Source organism: Molossus molossus, unplaced genomic scaffold, assembly GCF_014108415.1.
Source record: "Molossus molossus isolate mMolMol1 unplaced genomic scaffold, mMolMol1.p scaffold_m16_p_6, whole genome shotgun sequence".
Taxonomy (NCBI): Eukaryota; Metazoa; Chordata; class Mammalia; order Chiroptera; family Molossidae; genus Molossus; species Molossus molossus.
The window spans coordinates 88,256,381-88,281,968 of NW_023425399.1; the positions used below are offsets into that span (position 1 = coordinate 88,256,381).

Consider the following 25,588-nt stretch of genomic DNA (forward strand, 5'->3'; position numbering starts at 1 on the left):
CAACACGGAACAGTGTCCTTCTAATTGTTCTCACCTCAGACCAGCCACTGCCCATCAGATGGGCTTGGCAGGATCTGTAATATAAACGAGGCACATCCATACTTTGGAATAACCTAGATCACTGAAAAGGACTCTCTGTGCTGAGAGGCACTGAGCTCCAAGATGGAGTGTTGAGTGAAAAGAAGGTGCACAACAATGTGAGTAATATACTGCACTTGTGATTGAGAAAAAAGGAACCAAAAATCACATGCAACAGAGTATCTTAGTAAGGGCACACAGGATGCTCTAACAGTGGCTGCTCATGGGGAGCCAGGAAATGAGACAGACTTTTCAACACTCCTGTGTGCGTGTACTGCCCGTCCCCAACCCACAGACAGACCTAAGGCCCTGACAGATTCATCAGAAAAACTCCCAGGTGGCTCTGAGGATAAGCCAAGTTTGGGAACCACTTATCTAGATCAGTACAAAGTGAGGTTGGATCATCTGCTTTGCTTATTCAACGTGAAGGTCTCTGGGTTCCATCCTGAATCAGACAGGAAAGCTGGGAATCTGAAACTTAGGCATTTCCTCAGAAGATTCTGATAGTTCTCCAGTTTAGGATGACAGGTGGTCCTTACCTTGGCCTGTGGGCTAATGCCATAGTTGGTGAAGGCGTACTGCCACTGGGGCAGGCCCAGGTGTGTGATGAGCAGGCGATAATAGGCGGTAAAGGTATCTGTGAGAAAATGCCAGTATAATGCTCTGTCCAGGAACCAGATCTCAGTGTCTTCCGCTAAGGCTGGAATAGCAAAGGGAACAAATAAAGGAAAGGCTTAAAATGGTTTTCCTTTTATCTATTAAGTCAATATGTACTCATGGTTTTAAAAAATTCAAATAGTACAGGAGATGTAAACTTAAGTCAAAGTTCCTTTTTTTCTCTTCCACTTCTCAGTCCCATTCTCCAGTGGCCACTGGTACCGGTTGGAAGTTGGTATTCTACAAATTCTTGATCGACTAACTGATCTGCTGGGCTTTTTCCATCTATGCATTAGGCTAACTAAGCAGCACTTAGAAGACTGGAAAGAGTATTCCCACCCCTAGTGGGTACACACTGTGGTCTCAGCTTTCCTGACAGAAACTCTGGCTTTCTGAAGAGTCTCTGTCAAGTACAGTGCTGTGAAAAACCACGCTGGACCAGCGCCCTCCTGGGAACTGCCTGTGCTGTCGTGTGCTGTCCTGGCGGGCCGATGCAGGCACTCTCGTTCCAGGGCCTGCCTCCCACATGCTTCTGACCTTCCATTCGTCTACTGGAGCCCCCCCTAGTTCATCCCCTGTCTAATGGCTGTAACATCGTCCTAAGTGGTCTCCATTCTCCACTCTCCTCCTCTTCCCAAACTGCTTATGGTCACATATATTTTCATTTGAATCCTGCCGCCTTCTGCTGAACATCCTCGAGTGCCTACTCTCTTCTAAGTTATGTCCAAACTCCTTTGCCTGGCTCTCAAACCTCCACACACACAGAAACAACCGGCTGTTGGGCTTCATCTCCTCTTCATCCACAAGATGGACCACAGGGGTCTAGTGAAGTGAAATTATTTGTCACTTCCCCCAAATGAGTTCTTTCCTACAGCATGGCTTTTACTCGTGTCTCTTTGCTTGGACACTTCTTTTACCCCACCAAACCCTTTAGTCCCACCCCATATCTTATTCCTACCCATAATTCCAGAGGCAGCTCCAAGGCTCTTTCCCAAAGATTCCCGTAGCTGAAGACCATCTCTCTTTCCCCAAAGATTCCCGTAGCTGAAGACCATCTCTCTTTCCCCAAAGATTCCCGTAGCTGAAGACCATCTCTCTTTCCCCAAAGATTCCCGTAGCTGAAGACCATCTCTCTTTCCCCCAGAGGTAAGGTAAATCCTGGTGTATCTTCTCACCCACACCGGGCAGACAGCTACTTGAAGAAGGCTGGGGCTTGTCCAGCTCTGCAGTTTCATGGTCCCTGGGACAGGGCCTGAGTTGCAGGTAGGCAGCCAGGTGGTGGCCACTGCTCAAGGGGCCAGAGCCTTTTTTTAAATTTCCTATCTGTGGTCTTAGACTGAAGTCTAGAAATTCAGGTTTTTATTGCTGTTTGTTGGCCTATATAAAAAAGTATTGAGGAAAGATAGTATTTTTCCTGGTTGTTTTCCTAACACATGAGCCTGCTGGAGGAGTTATAAAACAGAATGACAATTTCTTTTAGTTTTTATTCACATATTATCCTAATCCCATTATTTTGCAATAACTCATAACTGATAGTTTAAAAAGCCTAGTAATTGGCACAGAAGGGGATGCTCAGCGAGGTCTTGGCATCCCCTAGCTATGCGAGACTGGGCAGTGTCTCAGGAGGCCAGGGAGGAGTGTGCCTTTCCTGCGACGGCTGGAGAGCAAGGTCAGCCAAGGCTATACCCAACCTCCAGGGCCATGCTTGTCAATAATTCTTACCTGGTTTCCCTTTCTTGTAGACAAGGCAAACCTTCCCATTCCCATTGCAAGGGTCCAGCTCAAATATCACACTGCGAGAATCAAAGTGAGGCTTCTCGGGCTGGTTCTCACTGGCTGCAAACCCAGAAGGTAATGGTAATGTTCAAACATACTCAACTCAAACACATACTTACTCATCCAGCTTTGCTCGGATGAAAAAAAAAAGAGGCAAAAGCCTCTCAGACACATTCTCAAATATTTTCAAATGTAGACCAAAAGAATTCAGTACTCCAAATGCCCTGAACCTTATCTGTGGTCCAGGCCTGGGCTCCTCTATCATCAACAGTGTCAGGAATCTGGGAGTAGGTGACAAGAGCAAAACAAGCTGAACTTCCTGGGAGGGGGCACTCCATAAAGACAGAGACATCTGAATGACTTGATGTTGACGAAACTTTTTTTCTTTTTCCCAGATAACTGTTTTCCCCTTATTTATAGCAATTTAGGATCTTTTGATTAGAATCCCTTTTCCTTAGTCTAAAATGTACATAATAGTTCATTATAATGCTATCATGAACTATGTTATAATTAGTGCTAGGTCTGGCTCAAGTTAGAAATACCTCCCTAGAAATCAAATATCATGGAGTAACAAAAAAAAGGTACATTCTTAGAAATGCAAGCACCACAAACCTTCTCTCCTGCCTTTCATTACAGCTAACATGCAATAAAGATTAGTATTAGTGACTGGGATGGAGTTTACAAACCTAGAAGAGATTGAATAGAACAAAGTATATAAATATTTTTTATTTATAGATACCTAATTTTATATAAATGCATAAATATTTACATTTCTAATTTAAAATGTTTTTATTTTAACGTGGTTTCCCCTCCCGTAGAGGAAACACCTTCATATTTTTCTTGATTTCATATGATCCTAGACAGACATGTAGGTATATATTTAAATTCTGTCAAGACTATTTATTGTATAAAAATGGGATATCATACATATTATATCATTATATCTGAATCTTGCTTTCTATGCAATACTACCATGTGGAAAGCCCCGTAAAACATTGGGTATAACAAAAATTCATTCTTTTAATGGCTGCCTGGATAGTCTGTGGGAGTGGATGTACCCTAATTTATCCCACCATGCCCTACTGGTGGGCATTCACCTGTCATTATTCTGCTGTGAATGCTATAGTAATCATCTCTGGACAGGGCCTTATGTTCTGGTGTTTCCACTACAAGAATACCTCATTTATTATGCTTCACAGATATTTGTGTTTTTTATAAAATGAAGCTAAGACTATCAGCAAATTATGACTCACTGAAGGCTCAGATGATGGTTGTTAGTATTTTTGGGCAATAAAGTATTTTGTAATTAAGGTATATACATTTATTTAAGACATAATGCTATTGCACACTTAATAGACTACAGTACACTATAAACATAATTTTTGATTTCCCAAATTTTTTCTCTGTTACTCGTCCTGTGAACTTGGGCTGTCTTCATCCTACTGGCTCTTAGCTTTGTCTTCTCAGTTCATGCAGTGCAGGAGGTTCTGCTCAGGTTCCCTCACTATGCTGTAGGCCGCAAACTCAGGTGATAGCTGGGATTCACCTCAGTTTCTCACCTCTCAGCTCAAAGCCTTTGTTGCCTGATGGTCAGTGTCTTGAAACCCATTGTTTTATATGTTTTGTCTGTTTCTGTTGTTGTTTCAGGTTGGAGGATACATTTGGTCTCTGTTATTCCATCGTGGTGAAATCAAGTCTACACTGCAGGGTCACCAGATTTTAGCAGGCCTGACTGAGGTCTGCCCTCAGGTCTAAAGTTCAACTAGGAAGCTCATTCGGTGTGCTTCCCTTCTGCCATTTGTAGGTGCCACTCCAGTTTCTGCTTGTTTTTGGTTACTCTCCAGACCTTGTAGGTAATAGTTTAAAATTATTTCCCAGAGCTTAGAGTATTATTGGCATAAGTTTTGATTTGATAAAATGTAGTCAAGTCTGCCATTACCAAAAGCAGAAGGTCAATATTTGAATTTTCTCCCAAATCTGCAATGTCACTGCTAGTTTCTCGCTAACTCTGGTTTGGTTTGATCTCCATGTGTGTATTAACACACTGTTTTACAGTTTACACCTCATAATTTCACCCTGGGAGAACCAGTGGATCTGTTACCTGCTATCTGTGCTGGTTCTATTCACGATGTGTTTTTGGTTATTTTTTAGTAGAAATTATTATTATTTTTTAATCTTTATTGTTGAATGTATTACAGATGTTCCTCATTTTCCCCCATTGACCCCCTCTTCCCCACTCCCGGCCCCCTCCTGCCTTTTCCCACACTGTTGTCTGTGTCCATTGGTTATGCATATAAGTTCTTTGGTTTATTTCTTCCCACCACCCAACCCCCTTCTCTTTGAGGTTTGTCAGTCTAGCAACCAATTTATTCTTCTTAATCCCTTCACCATTTTCACCCATTCCCCCAAACCCTCTACCATCTGACAACCAACAAAATGTTCTCTGTATCAACGAGAATGTTTCTGTTCTGCCTATTCATTTTGTTTGTAAATTCCATTTTCGATAGATATGTATTCACTGCCATTTTGTTTGTTCATATATTTTATCTTTTTCTTCAAAAAGACCCTTCAACATTTCATAAATAACTTTTTCTTGTCTGGAAAAGTCTTTATATGGCCATCGATTCTAAATGACAGCTTTGCAGGATAGAGTCATCTTGGTTGTAGGTTCTTGCTTTCCACTCTGAATATTTCTTGCCATTCCCTTCTGGCCTGCAAAGTTTCTTTTGAGAAATCAGCTGACAGTCTTATGGGAACTCCCCTGTAGGTAACTAACTGCTTTTCTCTTACTGCTTTTAAGATTCTCTCTTTGTCTTGAACCTTTTGCATTTTGATGATCATGTGTCTTGGTGTGGGCCTCTTGGGGTTCATCTTGTTTGGGACTCTCTGTGCTTCCTGGTCTTGTATGTCTGTTTCCTTCACCAAGTTAGGGAATTTTTCTGCCATTATTGTTTCAAATAGGTTTTAAATTTCTTGTTCTCTCCCTTCTCCTTCTGGCACCCCCAAGATGCGAGTGTTGGCACGCTTTAAGTTGTCCCAGAGGCTCCTTACACTATCCTCATTTTTTTGGATTCTTTTTTCTTTTTGCTATTCTGATGGGGCGTTTTTTGCTTCTTTATATTCCAAATCGATGGTTTGCTTCTTGGCTTTACCTACTCTACTACTGAATTTGTGTAAATTATTCCTTATTTCAGTTAGTGCCTCATTCATTCTGACTGGTCCTTTTTTATGCTCTTGAGGCCCTCACTAAGTTCGTTGAGGTTCTCACTAAGTTCACTGAGCATCCTTATAAGCAGTATTTTGAACTTAGCATCTGTTAGGTTGCTTATCTCCATTTCGCTTAGTTCTTTTCCTGGAGATTTTTTCTGTTCTTTCATTTTGGACCTGTTTCTTTGTCTCCTCATTTTGGCTGCCTCCCTGTGTTTGTTTCTGTGTATTACTTAACGAGCAGTATGGGGCTAGCTGAGACCAGATGCTGCTTGTTTGAAAGAATTTAGAAAAACCTGAAGCAGGATCCAAGACAGGCTAATCCTATGGTTAAGCAACTGGCACAGCTTGGGTGGGTCTTAAAGCTGGGTGGGGCGAGGCCTCAGGGAATCACCAGGGCAGGGCAAACAGTGCGAGCCAGGTTGCTGGAGTCCCAGATATGGCAGCTGTCTGCCCCCCCAGGGAGGCTCACCAAAGCCCTCTGACAGCACGTTTGTCCTGGAGAAAGCCCCCTCTCCAGCCCTTGCTCCAGTGCCAAACAGCTCAGTTCTTCCCTGTATGTCTCTGGCGCCCCTCGAGCTGCCTCCCCTCTAAGCCTAGAGGGAGAGAGTCCAATAAGTCCGTGCAAGGGCCCTTTAAGGAGCTGCCTGGGGCTCCAGTCGCCTCGGCCTCCCTGAGCCTCAGTTCCCACTGGTTTTCCCAGCCAGAAGTTATGAGGACGTTACTTCCTGGCACTGGAACCCTGAGCAGGGCTCCTGGTGTGGGACAGGGACCCCTCAGTCCTCAGGAAGGACCTTCCCAGCCGAGGTCTCCTCCTGATTTTTATCTGCCACACATGTGTGTGAGACCAGCCTGTCCACCTCCGCCTCTCTGACCAGTCTTGATGTGGTTGGTTCTTTAATTCCGTAGTTGTAGGACTTCCGTTCAGCTCGATTTCAGGCAGTTTTGAATGATGGTTGTTCTGTAGTTTAGTTGTAATTTTGATGTGGTTGTGGGAGGACGCGATACCGTGTTTACCTACGCCGCCATCTTGAGCAGTAGAAATTTTTTGAAAAATCATTTATAAGAACAGTCTGATGTCTAGAATAATGTTATCTTCCTCTAAGATAGAACCTTCTTTTGATAAAAGAGCTTCATATTGAGATATAATTTACCTACCATATATTCACTCATTTAAATTGTGCCATTTTTAGTATATTTACCGAGTTGTGCAAATGTTAACAGTTTTAAAACACTTCTCTAGAATGAGCTTCTGTTTCTTTCTGCTGGGCCCCCGAGGAAATTAATAATCTGGGATCAATTCAGTCCAGTTTTGGGACTTGGCATTTCCTGGGACACACAGATGACTTATGCCTGAGCTTCAGCCCACATGAAAAGTGGTTACTTCTGGTAAATTCTGTCATCTAGGTAGATGCCAACCCAAAGGATAGTGGTTTTTTTCAGTGTGCCATCTTTTGTAGTTCTTGGACTCCATTTTATTTTCTTTGTCTCACATATGGGTCAAATTCCAAGCTTTACAGCAGCCTCATTGTCTCTTCTGAAAAGGACAATGTACCCCAGGCAAAAGCAACACCAAATGTTGAGCCTCTTCCCTAGATCTGTTTTCCTCTGGCTTTTGATCTGGTACTACCGCATCATCTTGTTAGCTCCTTCATGTTCTCAACTTGCCCTGACACCTCAGTAGTCTAGCAGAAAGGCTGCTCTGATATATTTATCTGCCATTACCAGAAAAGGAAGTCTCTTCATCAGTTTAAGTATGGTCCTGAAAATTACACAGATGAGCTGTGCTTTTTATAGCATTCCGACAGTCTTTGTTTTTCAAAAGAGAAAGTCAATCCAGCATACTTAATATGATGATTGCTGTTTTATTTCTCTTAATACTTTATGTTTCTTCTTTTCCCCTTTTCTTATCTTTTTTCTCATGTGATTCAGCATTCCCCTTATTAGAGGTTTTAATGTAGGTTTTTTTTTTTTATTATTCCTTTAGTAGTTATCTACCTTTGTATTTGTTTGCTTACATGACTAGATATATATGACTCTCCCCTTATTTGAAAACAATATACCATTATTTCCCTATCCAAGTATGGTAAGAGAACTCTAAGTTGGCCCCCAAGATTCCTGCTCCTTGGTATACACACCTTGCATAACCTCTTCCCTTGAGTGTGGTCAGGACCTATGACTATGACAGGGTAGTCACTCCCTTGATTAAGTAACATTATATAAGACTCTGTTGTAGCAGACTGGAGAGACATTTTCCTACTGCTTGTGTTGTGAGTGGGTCATGTGGGAAGAAGCTGAGAGTTAAAATAGGACTTAGTCCCACAACCACAAGAAATGGAACAAGACCAACCACTAGTGAGCTTGGAAGAGACCCTGTGCCAGAGATGATATCACAGCACCAACTGACACCTTAACTTTAGCCTGGAAGGCCCTAAGCAGAATACCCTGCTCATCTGTAGCTGAACTCTTAACTCATGAAAACTGTCAGATAATACATTTGTGGTAATCTGTTACACAGAAACAGAAACTGATACACTAAGACTCTCTTGTTTCCCCCACCGGGTGTATAATTTCTTCCCTATAGCCAGATGAAACCTCCCACTTTGTGTCTTTTCCTCTCTAGTCCTGCATTTTCTACTATGAAGGCTCCAGAATATTCTTTGTATTGTTAGGGCTGTTGTAACTAAGTACTAAAACTGAGTGGCTTGAACAACAGAAATCTGTTCTGGAGGCTGAAGTCCTAGATTAAGGTGTTGGCAGAGTTGGTCCTTTTGAAGACTGTGGGGAAAAATCTGTTCCACGTCTCTCTCCTAGCTTTTAGGGTTTCCTAAAACTTTTAGCTTTCCTTGGTGTGGAAGTACCACCCCATCTCTGCCTTCATCTTCACATGGCATTCTTCCTATATCTCTGAATTTTCTTTTTATATGGACATCAGTCACACTGGATTAGGAGTCTACCCTACTCCAGCATAAACTCATCTTAACTATGTAGTTATATCTACAAGAAGCCTATTTCTAAATTCTGAGGTACAGGAGGTTAGAAACAACATGAATTTTCAGGGATGGGGGTGGAGACCACAATTTAACCCATTATACTCATATTTTACCTCTCTCCTTTCTTTAGGTTTAGCTGAGACAATACAGTACGTTTCAAAAGTCTTTCTTCCACTATGTCCCCTTTGTTCCAAGAGTTCTTATATAAAAGTTATAAAGCACATCCCTAGACATCAAGATTAAATTATATTCTTTTTTATTTTACTTGGGTATTTTTGGCTACCTTGTCTTCCAGAACACCGATTTGATCCTCTGCTTTATTTAATCTGTTAATTCCCTCTAATGTAATGCAACTATTGTATTTTTCACTCCTGACTGGTTCTTTTTATGTTTTTCATCTCTTTGTTGACATTCTCACTGAAGTCATCTGTTTCTCCCCCAGCTTCACTGAGCATCCTTATAAACAGTGTTATGAACTGCATTTGGCAGATTTCTTGTCTCTATTCATTTGGTTCCTTCTATGCAGTTTTGTCCAGTTTTTTTTTTTTTTTCATTTGAGAGATGTTTTTCTTTGCCTCATTTTGGTTAACTCCCTGTGTTTGTGTCTACTATTAGGTAAATCTGCTACATTTTCTGGTATTGGCAGAGTGTCCTTATATAGTAGGTGTCCTGTGGGGCCCAGTGGCACAGTCTTCCTAGTCACCCAAGCTAGGTGCTCCAGGGGTGTTCCTTGTATGGGTTGTGTGTGCCCTCCTGTTGTTGACCATCTGTGGCTGGGGCTGACGCCATAGAGTGGAAGTCACTTTCAAGGGGCTCTGGTGCAAACCACATCCACCCTTCAGGTGTGTCATTTGTGGAGCTGGTTGGGTGGTGCTCTGGTTGGGTGGTCTGAAGCTGGGCACTGGGTGTGTTGCTCCTAGAGCCTCTCGGGAATGGTTCCTGTGCAGGCCAAGGTTAGTCGCCACTTCACTCGTGCTGGACTTGGACGTGCTTGGGAGAGGCTATGCTGTGAACCAAGGCTGGCTGCTCCTTATTCTGGGCTTGGGATCCTTTGGTGGGCACCACATATAAACTGAGGGCAGCCTCCACATGTGCCAAGCTTGTGGCTGCTTAGTTGCAACTATGTTCCAAGCCAAGACCGGCTATAGCTTATGCCAGGTTTGGGGCCACCTGATGGGAGTTACAATGCAAGTTGAGATGTGGTGCCGCTTGAGATTTCCACTCAGTTTCATTTGTCTTTCGGTTAAAATGTTTATATTCCTGAAGTTTAACACATCCTTTCATAAGCCTTACAATGTGAGAAATGTGTTTGATTCTTGATTTTACTTCTTCTCTATCAGTACCTGTATATGCTTTCTCACCATCTTCTAGTTTCCACTATTGCAGGTGAGAAGTTTGATTATTATTCCTTCACAAGTAATTTGTTATTTTTACTTAGAAGCATGTAATTTCTTTCTATATCATGGAATGCCTAGGTGTCTGTTTTCTTATGAATTCAATTTGGGTCCAGGAGAACTCTTTTCTTCTGTTGGTGTTTACTGCCTTTCCATTTACAGTGATACCTCGGTTCTCGAACATAATTCATTCCAGGAGGACGGTCGAGAACCAAATTGTTCGAGAACCGAAGCAATGAAACCCAATAGGAAATAATGGAAACTGGATTAATTCGTTCCAAGCCCCAGAAAATGCCTATTTACTGGCCTAATTTGTATATAATATGTAGAAAAACATAAGTCTCAACAAGAAATAAAAGTGTACAGTATGTCTAAGGGTTAAATTCAGTGTAAAGCGTGACTCTCTCCACAAAGCGTGACTCTCTCCACAAAGCGTGACTCTCTCTCTGCACTCACACTGATGACACAAGCAAGGCGCGCTGGGCCGAATGAACGCCATTCGGCTCAACTCGGCTCATCTCGGAAGTTCGAGTTCCAAATATTTGTTCGGATTCCGAGACAAAAGTTTCTCGAATCTCCTGGTCGAATACCGATTTGGTCGAAATTCGAGGCGTTCGAGAACCGAGGTATCACTGTATTCTTTTTCTCTTTCTTGACCACCCATGATTCCAGTGGAAGGTCTCCTGAATCTATTTTCTATTTCTCTTACCTTATAACCTTTCCCCTCATTATGTTCCCTTTTAAATTTATTCCTCTGTACTTTCAGATCTTGCTCTTCATTTTTCAGACTCAGGTCTCAATTATAGTCTTCAATTCATCTACTCAATTGTTTAATTGAAAAATATTTACTTTTTTTCTCTAGAAGTCTTTTTTTTTTTTAAAAATCCTCACCTGAGGACATTTTTGCATTTATCTTCAGATAGAGCGGGGGGGGGGGGGGAGGAGACAGAACCATCAATGTGAGAGAGACACATGAGGACTGCCACCCTCATGAACCCTACCGGGGCAGGGACAAACTGCAACAGAGGTATGTGCCCTTAGAGGGACACAAACCTGGACTCTCTGGTCTGTAGGTTGATGCTCTAACCGCTGAGCCAAACCAGCCAGAGCATCTTTATAGTATCTTAAATATTCTTATCTTCTATTTTTTTAGGTTTTCATCTGTGTCCTTTTGCAGTTTTATTTATCTGGTTGTGTATTCTGATATTTCTTTCTTAGTGTTCTATGACTGCTGAGTCTCCTGAGAAGAGTATTTTTCTTTTTAGGTTTAATGAGACTTAGGTCTAGCAACTTTGTCTAGCTGTTGGACTGTCCTCAAATATACCCAACAGGTGCTAGAAGGCCAAGTGGTTTCTAGCCCCATGAATATGTAGGACAATGTGGTCTTTACCCCAGCTCAGTCCTTTGCTGAGACCCCTTGAAATGCTCTCTGGTTTGTAGTCTCTCTCTGGTTTGTATTCTGTCTCTACTTTTCTAGCCTCAGATCAGAGAAGATTCAGTCCACTTATTTAACAACTTTGTCTTTTAGGGGTTACCAGGTCCCAGCACATGCACATGAAGTCAATGTGACTTTCCCCCCACCTTTGAGAATTCTACACATCTCTGAATGATAGGCTTTTCCCAGGGTGCATCGCTTTCCAGACTTAGCTGGTGGACTCCTCCTATTACTGTCTAATAGCTTTTCCAGTTGAAGGAGAAAGCTTTGCATCAGTTCTCCCTGCCAAGGCCTTAGTATTGGAGATGCTATTTACCTATTCAATGTTCATTCTCCCTTTCTTTCTTATTTAGACCTTAGTTCTGCTTGAGAAGGCAATCAACACTACATAGCTAAACACACCTCCTCACATTCCCTTGCACTGATGGGTAGGTAACCTTTGACTTTGTTCTGACCAATGGCTATTGGGAGTGGCTTCTGAGATGACTATTGCTTTCCTGATAAGAAGGGAAAGATTTTGCCGAGAGACAGTGTTTGTGTCTTTTACTTTTTACCTGCCTGGAACATCGACTTGAAGCTTGGAGACAGAATCCACATTCCTCACCTATGAAGATGAAAACCATATCCAATGGCTGGTGCCCCAGGAAGCCAGATGGGAGATGTTATCATTGACTTCCTCAGAGTTCTGGTTATAAGAAAATAAACTCTTGCCTGGCTAGTGTGGCTCAGTGGTGGAACATCGACCCATGCACCCAGAGGTCGCCAGTTCGATTACTGGTCAGGGCACATGCCCAGGTTGTGGGCCAAATCCCCAGTGGGGGGCATGCAGGAGGCAGCCAATCGATGTTCTCTCTCACTGATGTTTCCATCTCTCCATCCCTTTCTAAAATCAATAAAGAAAAAAATTAATTAAAAAAAAAGGAAACTATTTAGTTTAGACATTGTAATTGGGTCTGTTATATGCAGCCTAACACAATTCTGACAAAGTCCTCACTTCTCCTAGTTAGCTGCTCAAAGCTTTCAGCAGCCATGTGAATCTTAGTCATTTCAATCAGAAGAGGCAAAGAGCATGGAGGGAGGAAGGGAGCTGCATTTAGACTGCCATGCTCCTAGAAAACCCCTGATACTGAAATGTTAATGAAGTTTAATCTGTAACATTCATTCATTTACCAAGTATTCATTAAGTGTCTACCATGTGCCACTGAAGTAGGTGCTAGAAACAAAATAATGATCCCAACCCTGACATCTTCTTCATGGAAAAAATTTCCTTTGATCCAGGCTGTTTTCACCTTACTCCCATGGTCCTGAGAAGCCACAGATGGGAAGGGTTTGGGGGAACATATTACAATGCCACACCATCTTCCTATGGTTTCAACATTTTAAAAGAGAAACAAGCAGGCTAATGTCGAATTCAGAGCAGGAGTTCCCCCAGGTACCTTCTTGTGTATCATCCTCCAGGTCAGCCAGAGTTGGTGCATTAGGAAGTGAGTACATGGAAGACTGGTTGAGTTCAGTCAGTTTTGTAATACTGTTAACTGCCATGCTGCCCAATGGAATGGTGTGCTCTATGGGAACATTGAAAAGAATTACACAGAGTAACAACCTAGTTACCATAGTTATCAGTAGAGCTTCTGCTAAGTAACCTAAGCCCACCTATTGTTTGATCCTAGGGCTGAGGAATCTGATGGAAATGCAAAGAGAATTAATGCACAACATGCTCTAAATCACTAACCTTTTATGCAAAGAAGGTAACCTGGGCCACCGGTGAAGAGTCCCCACTGCATGTGTTGGGACAGAGTACTGAAGAAAATTTAGAAAGGCGATGCTCAAAAGGAACTGAGAAATCTAGGGTAGGAGCCCTGTTTGAAGAACAAAGGACTTAATGTGTTTGCTCCTCCTTTCCCTTGTACTAATTAAGTTATATGTACTTTCCAAAGGAGTAACAGCTTTGATTATATACCCAACCCTTCTTCTACTCCTCTTGTTATAAGCTTTCGCGATGGAGAGTATCTCCCCCTCTACTTCATTTTTCCTTATCCAGTGCAGAGAACTTAGCAGGCTTCTTGCTTGATTCCAGTTTTCTGTGATTAGGGTGTAAATAAAACATATACAGACTGCATATTTTCCTTATCTATTATATAGAGTCCTTACAATACAGGATGCTGGCCATGGAATGGCACACAAAGACTCAGACCTCTGACTGCTAAAGAACTGGAATGGCTGAGGCAGTAAAGCAGCTGGTGTGTACACCATGGAATGTCAAAGAAGAAAAGACCACTAAAGAGATAAACATTAGAAGCTGCCTCCGCTGGCTTTTCTGTTACTGACGTTAGCTATCCAGTAACAAATGGGTATGATAATGGGGACAGGGACGGGAAGATGAGTTGGGAGGATTAAATTAGAGAAGGTATTGTAATAATAAAGAGGGATTTGTTCATGAAAGCATCACGGAATGCTCCTTTTCTGAGGCAGGCTAGTGAAGGGGCTAACCTAGCTCCATGATGTGGCCCAGGGAGATTCTGACAGGCGGTCTAGATCTGTCCACTCTCTGTTGCTCTAAACTCCAAAGGCCATGGCCATGCTACAAAGGGGTTTCTAATACTGGTGACAAGAATGGTTTCTGGGCCATCTGAGAAAAGTACTTTCAGCTAAAAGTTCATGTTAAATGCTCAGTAGTAAGCTATAAAAAGTACCTCTTTTCATCTGTGAGAGAGGAACAGTAAGGCTTTGGGAATCACCAAAGAAGGGAAACTTGGGAGGCAGAGGTAATGAAGGACAGGCCAATTCTGCAGATCTACTATGCAAGAGAAGTTACTGCACTCTCAGTGAGCATGGGAAGGTATAGGTGCTTCCCAAGGACAACAGCAGGTCTGGGGATGCGGTTGGAGTCGGGGCAACAAAAGCCTCTTGGGGACTGGAAGTCTGTGCCAAGAATGGGTTGGACTCCAGCACTGCCTTTCATGTCTACTCAGTAGCTGAATCTCTGATGTGCTGTTCCCACCTGAGTTCCCACATCTGCAACACAAAAGTCTGTCCTAGGCACATTTAATGCTGAGGCGGTTGGTGACTGAGGCTGAAGAGATGTGAGGGAGAGAAGGCAAAGCTCTGGTCCAAGGTCAGAGCCCCGAGGTCTTCACTATGCCGGGACTGAGGGAAGGAGCCCCTCTTATGACCTCCAGAGGCTGTCACTACAGCTTACCCCAGGACACTGCTCTGAGGTGGAGTCCTCAGAGGCACTACACTTGAGGTGGCTCAGGGTTTTTGTGTACTGTTTATTTTTTCTCTCCACCTCATTACAACAGGAAACCACTAAAATAAGCTTCCAGTTAAGTACTGTCTAGACTCTGGCTTGTGGGGGTGGTGAAGAAATGATGGCACATTTTAGCTTCGGTCACAGTTTCTCGACACTGCAGTTTAGGAAAACCCATGAAAACCGTCTAGATTCGACTCAAAAGTTGTAAAGGCCCTCAGAGCTGTTTCAGCTAACCTCTCAGGTGGGGAAATGTTCCCCTGCAGCAGGGGGCTGACTCACCATCCAGCTTCACACTCCATGTCATGTGGAAGCCATTGGTCATCAGGTAAAAATTCTTTATATCCTCAGGCAGCACACAGTTATTTTTCTAGAATCACAAAGCAGCTGTTAGGTAAGGGCTGGGGACGAGAGCATGGGGTTAAGCCTCAACGAAACTGGGGACACTATTTACTGTGGTTCCGATCACCCAAATAGGAAGACTGTGATAATTACCTACAAAACTCTAGTAGAGAGTTCACAGTCAAAATGGCAACAGAGGAGGCTCCTCAGTTCATTTCCTCCCGTAGACACCCAAATTACAGCTACATATTATATAATTCCCTGAGAAAGAAATCCAGAAGCAAGCTGAATGACTCCTATATGTCAGGCAAACAAGAAAAAACTCACACGAAAATAGGTAGGAAAGAATGATCACAAGCTCACCATAAAATCCAGTGACACACAACCAGAAGAGAACTCACAACTCCCAGATTCTTCCTGAGGAGCAAAGAGTTTGGATCCCACATCTGACACCCTATTTTTTAAGGCTTCCACCTGAGAAATGGATGCCCCAAAACATCTAGCTCTGAAAGCCAACAGGTCCAAGAGACTCACAAGGCTATAGTGAATAAGACACTTCTTAAAGGGCCCAGATGGACACACGTGACTATCCTCCAAGGCCCAATGCACAGCAGACTGAAATCAGAAGCCTTGTGGTGGAAGAGGCCTATTTGCTTATCTTAAAAACTTCTGTCTGAGGAGTAGGCTTCTAATTTAACATACATCTAGATGCCAACTGCAATACTCTCCAAAGACCAGGGAGGCCAGCTGGCAATATCTTTACCTTTCCTTCTGCCTCACTCCAGATTGCAGGCATCTTTGGGAAATGAGTTTGTGCATGATTAACACCCTGGCTATTTGCAGCTGTTGCTCAGGGGACACACCCCTTAATTGACTGGTACTGGTAGACAGCTGGGCTTATATTTTTGGGTCCCACAGAACTGTAACAGTGTAACAGTTGTTAACTAACTGTGTCCCCAAAGCACAGCTCAGAGGAAGAATAATGAAATGCTCAGTCTTTCCTTGAAAGAAGCCTATTTGTAGGTCTTAAAAGATACAGCCTGAGGATCAGGCTTATAATTTACCAAAATGCAGGAGTGAACTGCAATCCTTTCCAGAGATGGGAAGGACAGCCGATACCATATTCACACTCAACCCCCAACCTTGATGTCTCTGTGAATGGAGGTTGTGCACACATCTGGTACCCCTGCTTGTGTGGCTGTTACCCAGAGGACAAATCCGTTAATAGCCTGGTTCTGGTGACCAGCAGGGCTTTTGTTCACAGGGTCAATAGGATGGTGGCAAATGAAGAAACTGTTCTTAACTGGTTATCCACTTAGGGCTTGATACAGAGGGAATAGTCAGAAAAGGCTATCTCCCAGCCTAACTCTGAAAGAGTATTTAGAAGTATTTGTATATTTTAAAAGCAGCTCGGCTGGTGTGGCTCAGTGGTTGAGTGTCGACCCATGCACGGGGTGGGGGGGGTCGGGGTCACCGGTTTGATTCCTGGTTGGGGCACATGCCCGGGTTGTGGGCCCAGTCCCCAGTGGGGGGCATGCAGGAGGCAGCCAATTGATGTTCTCTCTCATCGATGTTTCCATCTCTCTCTCCCTCTCCCTTCCTTTCTTTCTGGAATCAATAAAGAAAAAAATAAATAAAAGCGGCGTCCATTCAGCTGCATCCAGGTTCTCAATGAAATCCTCCCCTTTGGCACACTGGTAGGTGTTGGTCCCCTCAACTACTGGGAGCCACTAAGGACAAACTACGCTGGACAATCACAAACATCTGAGAGAAAACCAAGAGTTAGGATAGGGTTGAACAACAAGGTTTATCTCTTACATGAGGCCATTCCTTCAAGACTGGAAGAGGTGGCTGTTTTATTTAATGCACAGAAATAAACACACAGAGTCAAGAAAAATGAAGAATTAAAGGAATATGTTTCAAATGAAAGAACAAGATAAAACAGCAGGAAAAGACCTTAATGAAACAGACATAAATAACTCACCTGATAAGGAACTCAAAATAATGGTCATAAAGATGCTCACTGAGTTCAGAAGAACAACTATGAACAAAATGAGAATTTCAACAAACAGAAAATACAAGTACCAAACAGAAATTACAGAGGTGCAAAATACAATAAATGAAATAAAAATAAAATTCAATAGAGGGTTTTAATGGCAGGCTAGATAAAGTGGAAGAAAGGATCAGCAAACCAGATGACAGGGTAATGGAAATGACCCAATCAGATCAGCTGAAAGAAAAAAAGAATGAAAAACAGTAAAGACAGCTTAGGGAACTTATGGGACAACATCAAGCAGACCCTTTTGCATTATTAGGGTCCTAGAAGAAGAGCTACAGAAAGGGGCAGAAAGCTTATTTGAAGAAATAATGTCTGAAACTTCCCTAACCAGGGGAAGGAAGGAGTCATCTCAATCCAGGAAACTCAGAATTCCAGAAGAGGTGAATTCAGGAGACATTATAATTCAACTGTCAAAGTTAAAGACAAGGATACAATCTTAAAAGTAGCAAGAGAAAAACAACTTGTTACAAACAAGGGAACCCCCATAAAACCATCAGGAGATTTTTAGGCAGAAATTTGATCGGCCATAAGAGAGTGACACAATATATTCAACGTGCTAAAAGAAAAAAATAAAAAGCTAGCCAAGAACACTCTACCTGGCATAGTTGTCCTTCAGAATTGAAGGAGAAATAAAAAGCTTTCCAAACAAGCAGAAGCTGAAGGTATTCATCACCACTAGACTGGCTTTACAAGAATGTTAACAAGACTTCTTTAAGCTGAAATGAAAGGGCACTAATTAGTAACAGTAAAAAATATGAAAGTATAAATCTCACAGGCAAAGGTTAATGTATAGTTACATTTAGAATAATCTAATGTTATGGTGGTGGGTTGATCACTTATAAATCTGGTATAAACGTCAAGACAAAAGCAGTAAAACAATTGTAAGTACAATAATTTGTTAATGGATACACAAGATAAAAGAGAGATAAATTGTGAGAATTTAAACATGTGTGACAGGGAGAGAAAGTAAAAATAAAAACAGAGGTTTAGAATGCATTCAAATGTAAATTATTAACTTAAAATAGACTGTTATAAACGGTTTTACATAAACCGCCTGGTGACCACAAAACAAAAAACCTGTAATAGATACATAGAAAACAAAGAGAAAGCAATCTAAGTATACCACTACAAAAATAATCAAACTACAAGAAGAGAGCAGAACAAGAAAGAAACAAAGGAATTACAAACAGCCATAAATCAATGAACAATATGGCAGTAAGTCCATACTTATCAATAATTACTTTAAATGTAATAGGACTAAATTCTCCAATCAAAAGACAAAAAGTAGCTAAAAGGATTAAAAACACAAGACCTAAGTATATGTTGCCTACAAGAGTCACTTCAAGTATAAGAGCACACACAAAGTGAAAGTCAAGAAATGAAAAGATATTCCATTTAAATGGAAATCAAAGAAAGGTGAGGTACATGTACTTAAATAAGACAAAACAGACTTTAAGACAAAGACTGTAATAAGAAACAAAAAAGGTCATTATGTAATGATAAAGGGGTCAATCCATCAAGAGGATATAACAATTTATAAATACGTATGCATCTAACATAGGAACACTAAATGTATAAAGAAAATATTAAGAGACCTAAAGCGAGAAATAGACAGCTATACGATTATAGTAGGGAGCTTCAATATTTCACTCTCACCACAGATAGATCATCCACACAGAAAATCAATAAGGAAACACTGAACTTAAATGACACGTTAGATCAGATGGACTGAACAGATAGTAACAGAACATTCCATCAAAATCAGCAGAATGTACATTTTTCTAAAGTGCACATGGAACATTCTTCAGGATAGATCATATATTAGGCTACACAACAAGTATCAATACATTCAAGAGGACTGAAATATCAAGCATCGTTTTGAGCCACAAGGGTATGAAACTGAGAATCAATTACAAAAAGAAAATGGAAAATTCACAAATGTATTATTGAACAACTATCGGAAGAAATCAAAGGGGAAATAAAATAAATCTTGCAACAAAGGAAATGTAAATACAACATACTGAAACTTACGGGCGGCTGCAAAAACAGTCCTAAGAGGAAGTTCATAGTGATAAACAGCTACATCAAGAAATAAGTTCTCAAACACATAAATTTACACCTCAAAGAACTAGAAAAGGAAAAAAACTAAGCTCAAAATTAGTAAAAGGAAGAAAAAACCAAAGATCACAATGGAAATAAATGAAATAGAGACTAAAGAGATAACAGAAAAGATCAATGAAACTAAAAGCTGGCTTTCTGAAAAGATAAACAAAAGAGACAAACCTTTACCTCGACTCATGGAGAAAAAGAAAGGACTGAAATAAAATCAGAAATTAAAGAGGAGACATTAGAACTGATAATACAGAAAGACAAAGAGATCACAAGAGAACACTATAAACAATTATACACCCAACACAGTAGATAACCTAGAAGTAGTGGACAAATTCCTGGAAACATAACCTGCCAAGACTCAATCATGAAGAAATAGAAAATCTGAACAAACCAATTACTAGTGAGGAGATTGAATCAGTAATCAAAACTTCCCAACTCAAAGTGGATTAAGGATTTTAACATAAATCCTGAAACCATAAAATTCCTAGAAGGAAACATAGTAGTGGGTAATAAACTCCTTGACACTGGACTTGACAATGATTTTCTGGTTTCACACTAAAAGCAAAGGCAATAAAAGGAAAAACACAGAAAAAACGAACAAACAAAAACGAACTAAAAAGCTTCTGTGTAGCAAAGAAAATCATCAACAAAATGAAAAGGCAACCTATATCATAGGAGACAATATTTTCAAGTCATAAATCTGATAAAGAACTGATATCCAACATATAAAGAATATTAAATTCTCACCAACATATAAAGAATTCATACAACTCAATAGAAAATAAACAATCATTAGAAAAAAGAACAAAGAAACTGAATAGATGTTTTTTCTCAATAAGCCATACAAATGACCAACAGGTATATAAAAAGGTGCTTAAACATCTCTAATCATCAGGGAAATGCAAATCAAAACCACAATGAGAACCTATCAGAATATCTATTATCAAAAAGACAAGAAAATAACAAGTGTTGGTGAGGATGTGGAAAACAGTATAAACGGTGCTCGAAAATTAAAAAGGGATCAACCATATGATCCAGCAATTTACCTTCTGGGTATTCATTTGAAGGAAATTAAAATCATCTTGAAAAAATATCTGCACCCTATGTTCACTGCATCATTGTTTACAACAGGATTTAATAGATTAGAAGAAGCTGAAGACCAAATCAGTAAGTTAGAAAACAAGGTAGAAAAAAACAAACAAACAAACTAACCCTAAAACTTAAAGATTTAGAAGAACAAAGAGATAAACCCAGAGTTCGTAGAAGGAAGGAAATAATAAAAATTAGAGGACAAATAAATGACAGAGAGACTAAAAAACAAAAGATCAATGAAACCAAGAGCTGGTTCTTTGAAAAGATAAACAAGATTGATCAGCCCTTAGCCAGACTCACCAAGAAACAAAGAGAGAGGACCCAAATAAACAAAATCATAAAGAAAAAAGGTGAACTAACAAACAACTGACACCACAGAAATACAAAGGATTTTAAGACTATACTATGAACAATTATATGCCAACAAATTCGACAACTTAGGCAAAATGAACAAATTCTTAAAATCAGTCTTCCAAAACTCAGATAGAAAGAGTCAGAAAACCTTAACAGACCAATAACAATTAAGGAAACAGAAGCAGTAATCAATAAACTCCCAGCAACAAAAGCCCTGGCCCAGATGGCTTCACAGGGGAGTTTTATCAAACATTGAAAGAAGAATTAACATCTATCCTCCTCAAACTATTCCAAAAAATTCAAGAGGAAGGAAGACTTCCAAACTCTTTTTATGAGGCCAGCATAATCCTATTCCCAAAACAAGACAAAGACACTACAAAGAAAGAAAATTATAGGCCAATATTGCTGATGAACATAGATACCAAAATACTCAAAAAAATTTTAGCAAATTGGATCCAGCAATATAATTAAAAAATTACACACCATGACCAAGTGGGATTTATCCCAGGGATGCAAGGCTGATACAACATTAGCAAATCAATAAATGTGATATACCACATAAACAAAATGAAAGATAAAAATCATGTGATCATATCAAGATGCTGAAAAAGCATTTGAAAAAATCCACCACCCATTTTTTTTATCCTCACCCGAGGACATTTTTCCATTTTTTGATCAGATAGAGCAGAAGGGAGAGAGAGGAAGAGAGACAGAAACATCGATGTGAAGGGACACATCGAGTGGCTGCCACCCGCACGACCAACCAGGGCCGGGGACAAACTGCAACCGAGGTACGTGCCCCTTAGCGGGAACCGAACCCGGGTCTCTCTGGACCGCAGGCCGACGCTCCAACCGCTGAGCCAAACCGGCCAGGGCCCACCACCCATTTTTTGATAAAAACTCTCAGCAAAGTGGGAATAGAAGGATCATGCCTCAACATAATAAAGGCCATATATGACAAACCTACAGCTATCATCATACTTAATGGGCAAAAACTAAAAGCATTTCCCTTGAGAACAGGAACAAGACAGGGATGCCCACTTTTGCCACTCTTATTCAACATAGTACAGTTGGCCCTCATTTTTTGTGGTTAATCAGTTCCAGACTCTACCGCGATAAATGAATTTCCGTGAAGTAGGATTCTTTATTTATAAATCAAATATTTCACAGTTAGAGCATAGAAAACCTGTTTATGACCTTCTAAATACGTTTTTAACATTATTAGAGCCATCTAGACACGAAATAACACACTTCAGTCACCATTCATGCGTATTACCCAATATATTAGACAAAATAAGAGAAAATAAGACATATTAGACGTTACAAATATCATATTATTGTACATTTAATTATGCACACACACAGTTATTACACACAACCACTAACCTACAAAAATAGTGCAACTTGTTTGATGATGAAGCGATGAAGATGAAGTGATGTACTACACAGCAAAGAAGAGCAAGGAGACTACTCCTCTGAAGGCACAACCTCAGTTAAAGAGTCTTCAGGTGGTTCAGTATCTTCAGCAGGTGCATTGTTGTCCTCTTTCACTGAAGGAGTACTAGGAGTAGGCAGAGTGTGTCTGGGTGCACGGCTGAAGAACATCATGATAGGCAGTTGCTGGCACTGTCTTTTCATATGTGTGAGGAGACTTTTGTAGGGTTCTATTGCTCCATCAAATGCATTCTGGAACCACGATGCACGCATCATTTGTGAGTCCCATTCGCTCATGTCCTGTACTACCTTAATAGTTCTCACGACCTGCGAGAGATGGTCAAGTATAAGGCAAACTTCCTCCTCCTGACCCCCAGGAACTTCTGGCTGCTCTTCCTCCTCCTCAATTGCAGACTTAGTCATCTCCACCAGATCCTCGTCGCTTAAGAGATCCGAATGTGTCTCCAGCAGCTCATCCACATCATTGAGTCATATCCGTGAAACCTTCTCCCAGCATCCGGGCTAGCCTAATTGCCTTATCCACTGCAGAGTTGCTTATATCCCCTGGGGTAAATCCTCTGTAGTCATGGACAATTTCAGGCCACAGCATCTTCCAGCTGGCCTTCACGGTCTCCGTCTTTATGTCCTTCAACGCGGCCTGGATGTTCTTCAGACAGGTTGCGATGGCATACTGCTGCCAGTACTCCTTCAGTAAGAAGTTCTCCTTAAGGTCAATGCCTTTGATGAGGTGCTGCAGGGTGTTTCGCGTGTAGAGGGCCTTGAACACACAAATAACGCATTGATCCATGGGCTGATTAGCGAAGTGGTGTTGGGAGGTAGGAACTCAATCCGCACAGTCATAGGATAGGTCTTGCGCATGACCTCCAGCATTGTCCAAGAGGAGAAGGACATTAAACCCGAGTCCCTTCTCTGCGAGATACAGCTTGACTTGGGGGATGAAGCACTCGTGGAACCAGTCCAATGACAGATGCTTCGTGATCCAGCTCTTGTCATTGTGCATCCAATACACTGGCAGCAGGTTCTTGTTTTTATTCTTCAGGGCCCTGGGGTTGTTGGCCTTGTAGATAAGGGCAGGCTTGAGCAAAATATCCCTCAGCATTTCCACACATAATGATAGTCACGCAATCCTTATACGCCTTGAAGCCAAGGACCTTGGTCTCATCCTTGAAAATGAATGTCTGGGAAGACATTCTTTTCCAGAACAGTCCTGTTTCGTTCATATTGAACACCTGTTCTGGATGATACTCACCCGCCTCAAGGGTCTTCTGGAATGTGTTGTTCACGTAGTCTTCGGCTGCAGGCTGGACAGCAGAGGCAGCTTCTCCGTGGAGAATGACACTCTTCAGATGATACCTCTTCTAGAATTTCTCGAACCAACCCTTGCTCACCATGAATTCCATAAACGTTGCAGAAAAGGGTCCTGTTTGAGGTTCGTCCGCCGTAAAGCGCTGATAGAGCTGCCTCACCTTCTCCCGGCTGACCAGCGAATCCAAGAGAATGTTTTTCTTGAGGCTGTCAGTGATCCAAACAGCTAGGGCATACTCATTTTCACTATGAACTTATTACAACTTGTCACAATGTGCTTTGCTTCCTTGTTAAAAGAGACAGAAGCCGTTGCATGGATGTTCTTTTCATCTTTACGGATGGAGCAAACGGTAGACTCATTCAAGTTGTAATGGCGGGCAACCTCCATGATTTTCTTGCCATCTTTGATCATATCCAAGAGTTTCACCTTCTCCTAGATGGTAAGCATCTTCCTCCAGCGTTTAGTTTAATCATCAGAAGGCTTAAAAGAAGCAGCACATTTAGTAGCCATTGTGGGGCTTAGATAGAAGTTCTCAGAAGTCGCAAACACAAGAGCAAAGATGCTTCTGATGCAGAGCAATGTAGAAGCGTGTATGAGAGAAATTAACTTGTAAGAGGCTGGGCAAATCAGTGGCCAGGATAGGAAGAGGATAGGATAGCCAATTAGTGAACAGCACGCTCTGATTGGCTTGGTTTCACCACACCCAATTTTTTGAAAAAAGGTATTGCCCACACACAAGGAGTAGTTGAGCGACTGCACCTGGCATTGAAGGATTTGCAGGGGTGCTCAAATACATAGGCCTATAGTCCATACATAGTCATTTTAATTTTAATTGTAATACAGGGGTGTATAATTGACTCAGACAACCGAGTGCACGCTGTATCATTTTCACTCTCTTGATCAACTTTTTAATGAATATATTTGAGAAAACTGCAATAGAGTGAAGCTGCGAAAGTTAAAGCGCGAAGTGGCGAGGGACAACTGTACTGAAAGTCTTAGCCACAGTGATGAGACAAGAAGGAAGAATAAGAGGCATCCAAATTGGAAAGGAGGAAGTGAAACTGTCATTATTCACAGATGATACGATATTGTACACAGAAAAACTAAAGACTCTGTCAAAAAACTACTAGATTTAATAAATGAATTTAGCAAAGTAGCAGGATACAAAATCAATACCCCAACATTATTGGAATTTTTATATACCAAAAATAAACACACAGAAAGAGAAACTAAAAAAAAAAAAAAAAATCCCATTTACTATTGCAATGAAAAATTAAGATACCAAGGAGGTAAAAAGACCTGTTCTCAGAAAATTACAGAACATTGAAAACAGAAATAGAGGAAGGTATAAAAAAGTGAAAGCATACACCATGTTCATGGATTGAAAAAATCAACATCACTAAAATGTCCATACTACCCAAAGCAATCTATAGATTCAATGCAATCCCTATTAAAATATCAATGGCATACTTCAAATATCTAGAACAAATATTTCAAAAGTTTATATGGAACCAAAAAAGAACCCAAATAGTCACAGCAGTCTTGAAAAAGAAGAACAAAGTAGGAGGGATCACAATACCACATATCAAATTATACTACAAACCCACTGAAATCAAAACAGCCTGGTACTAGCACAAGAACAGGCATATAGATCAATGGAACAGAAAAGAGAATCCAGAAATCAACCCAAGACATTATGCTCAATTAATATTAGAAAAAGGAGGCAAGAGCATACAACGGAGTAAAGACAGTCTGTTCAATAAATGATGCTGGGAAAACTGGACAGCTACATGCAAAAAAATGAAACTAGACCACCAACTTACACCACACACAAGAATAAACTTAAAATGGGTAAAAGACTTAAATGTCACTCAAGAAACCACAAAATCATAGAAGAAAATATAGGGAGCAAAATCTCAGACATCATATGAAGCAGAATTTTCACTGATACATCACCTAGGGCAAGAAAAACAAAGGGATAAATTAATAAATGGGACTAAATCAAACTAAAAAGCTTCTGCACAGCAAAAGAAACCATCATCAAAATGAAAAGGGAACCTGCTCTCTGGGAGAACATA

At 41.0% G+C, this 25,588-nt stretch overlaps 1 protein-coding gene across 1 annotated transcript in view; it reads right to left on the reverse strand.

The window, feature by feature from the left end:
- TPGS2 (tubulin polyglutamylase complex subunit 2) overlaps positions 1 to 25,588 on the reverse strand; it is a 39,781-nt gene that overhangs the window by 1,217 nt on the left and 12,976 nt on the right. The window contains exons 3-6 of the mRNA XM_036244883.1: positions 15,073 to 15,160; positions 12,977 to 13,105; positions 2,458 to 2,571; positions 618 to 778 (exon numbers count right to left, since the gene is read on the reverse strand). Of these exons, the coding sequence (XP_036100776.1) occupies positions 618 to 778; positions 2,458 to 2,571; positions 12,977 to 13,105; positions 15,073 to 15,160 (492 nt within the window). The remainder of the gene's footprint in view (positions 1 to 617; positions 779 to 2,457; positions 2,572 to 12,976; positions 13,106 to 15,072; positions 15,161 to 25,588) is intronic.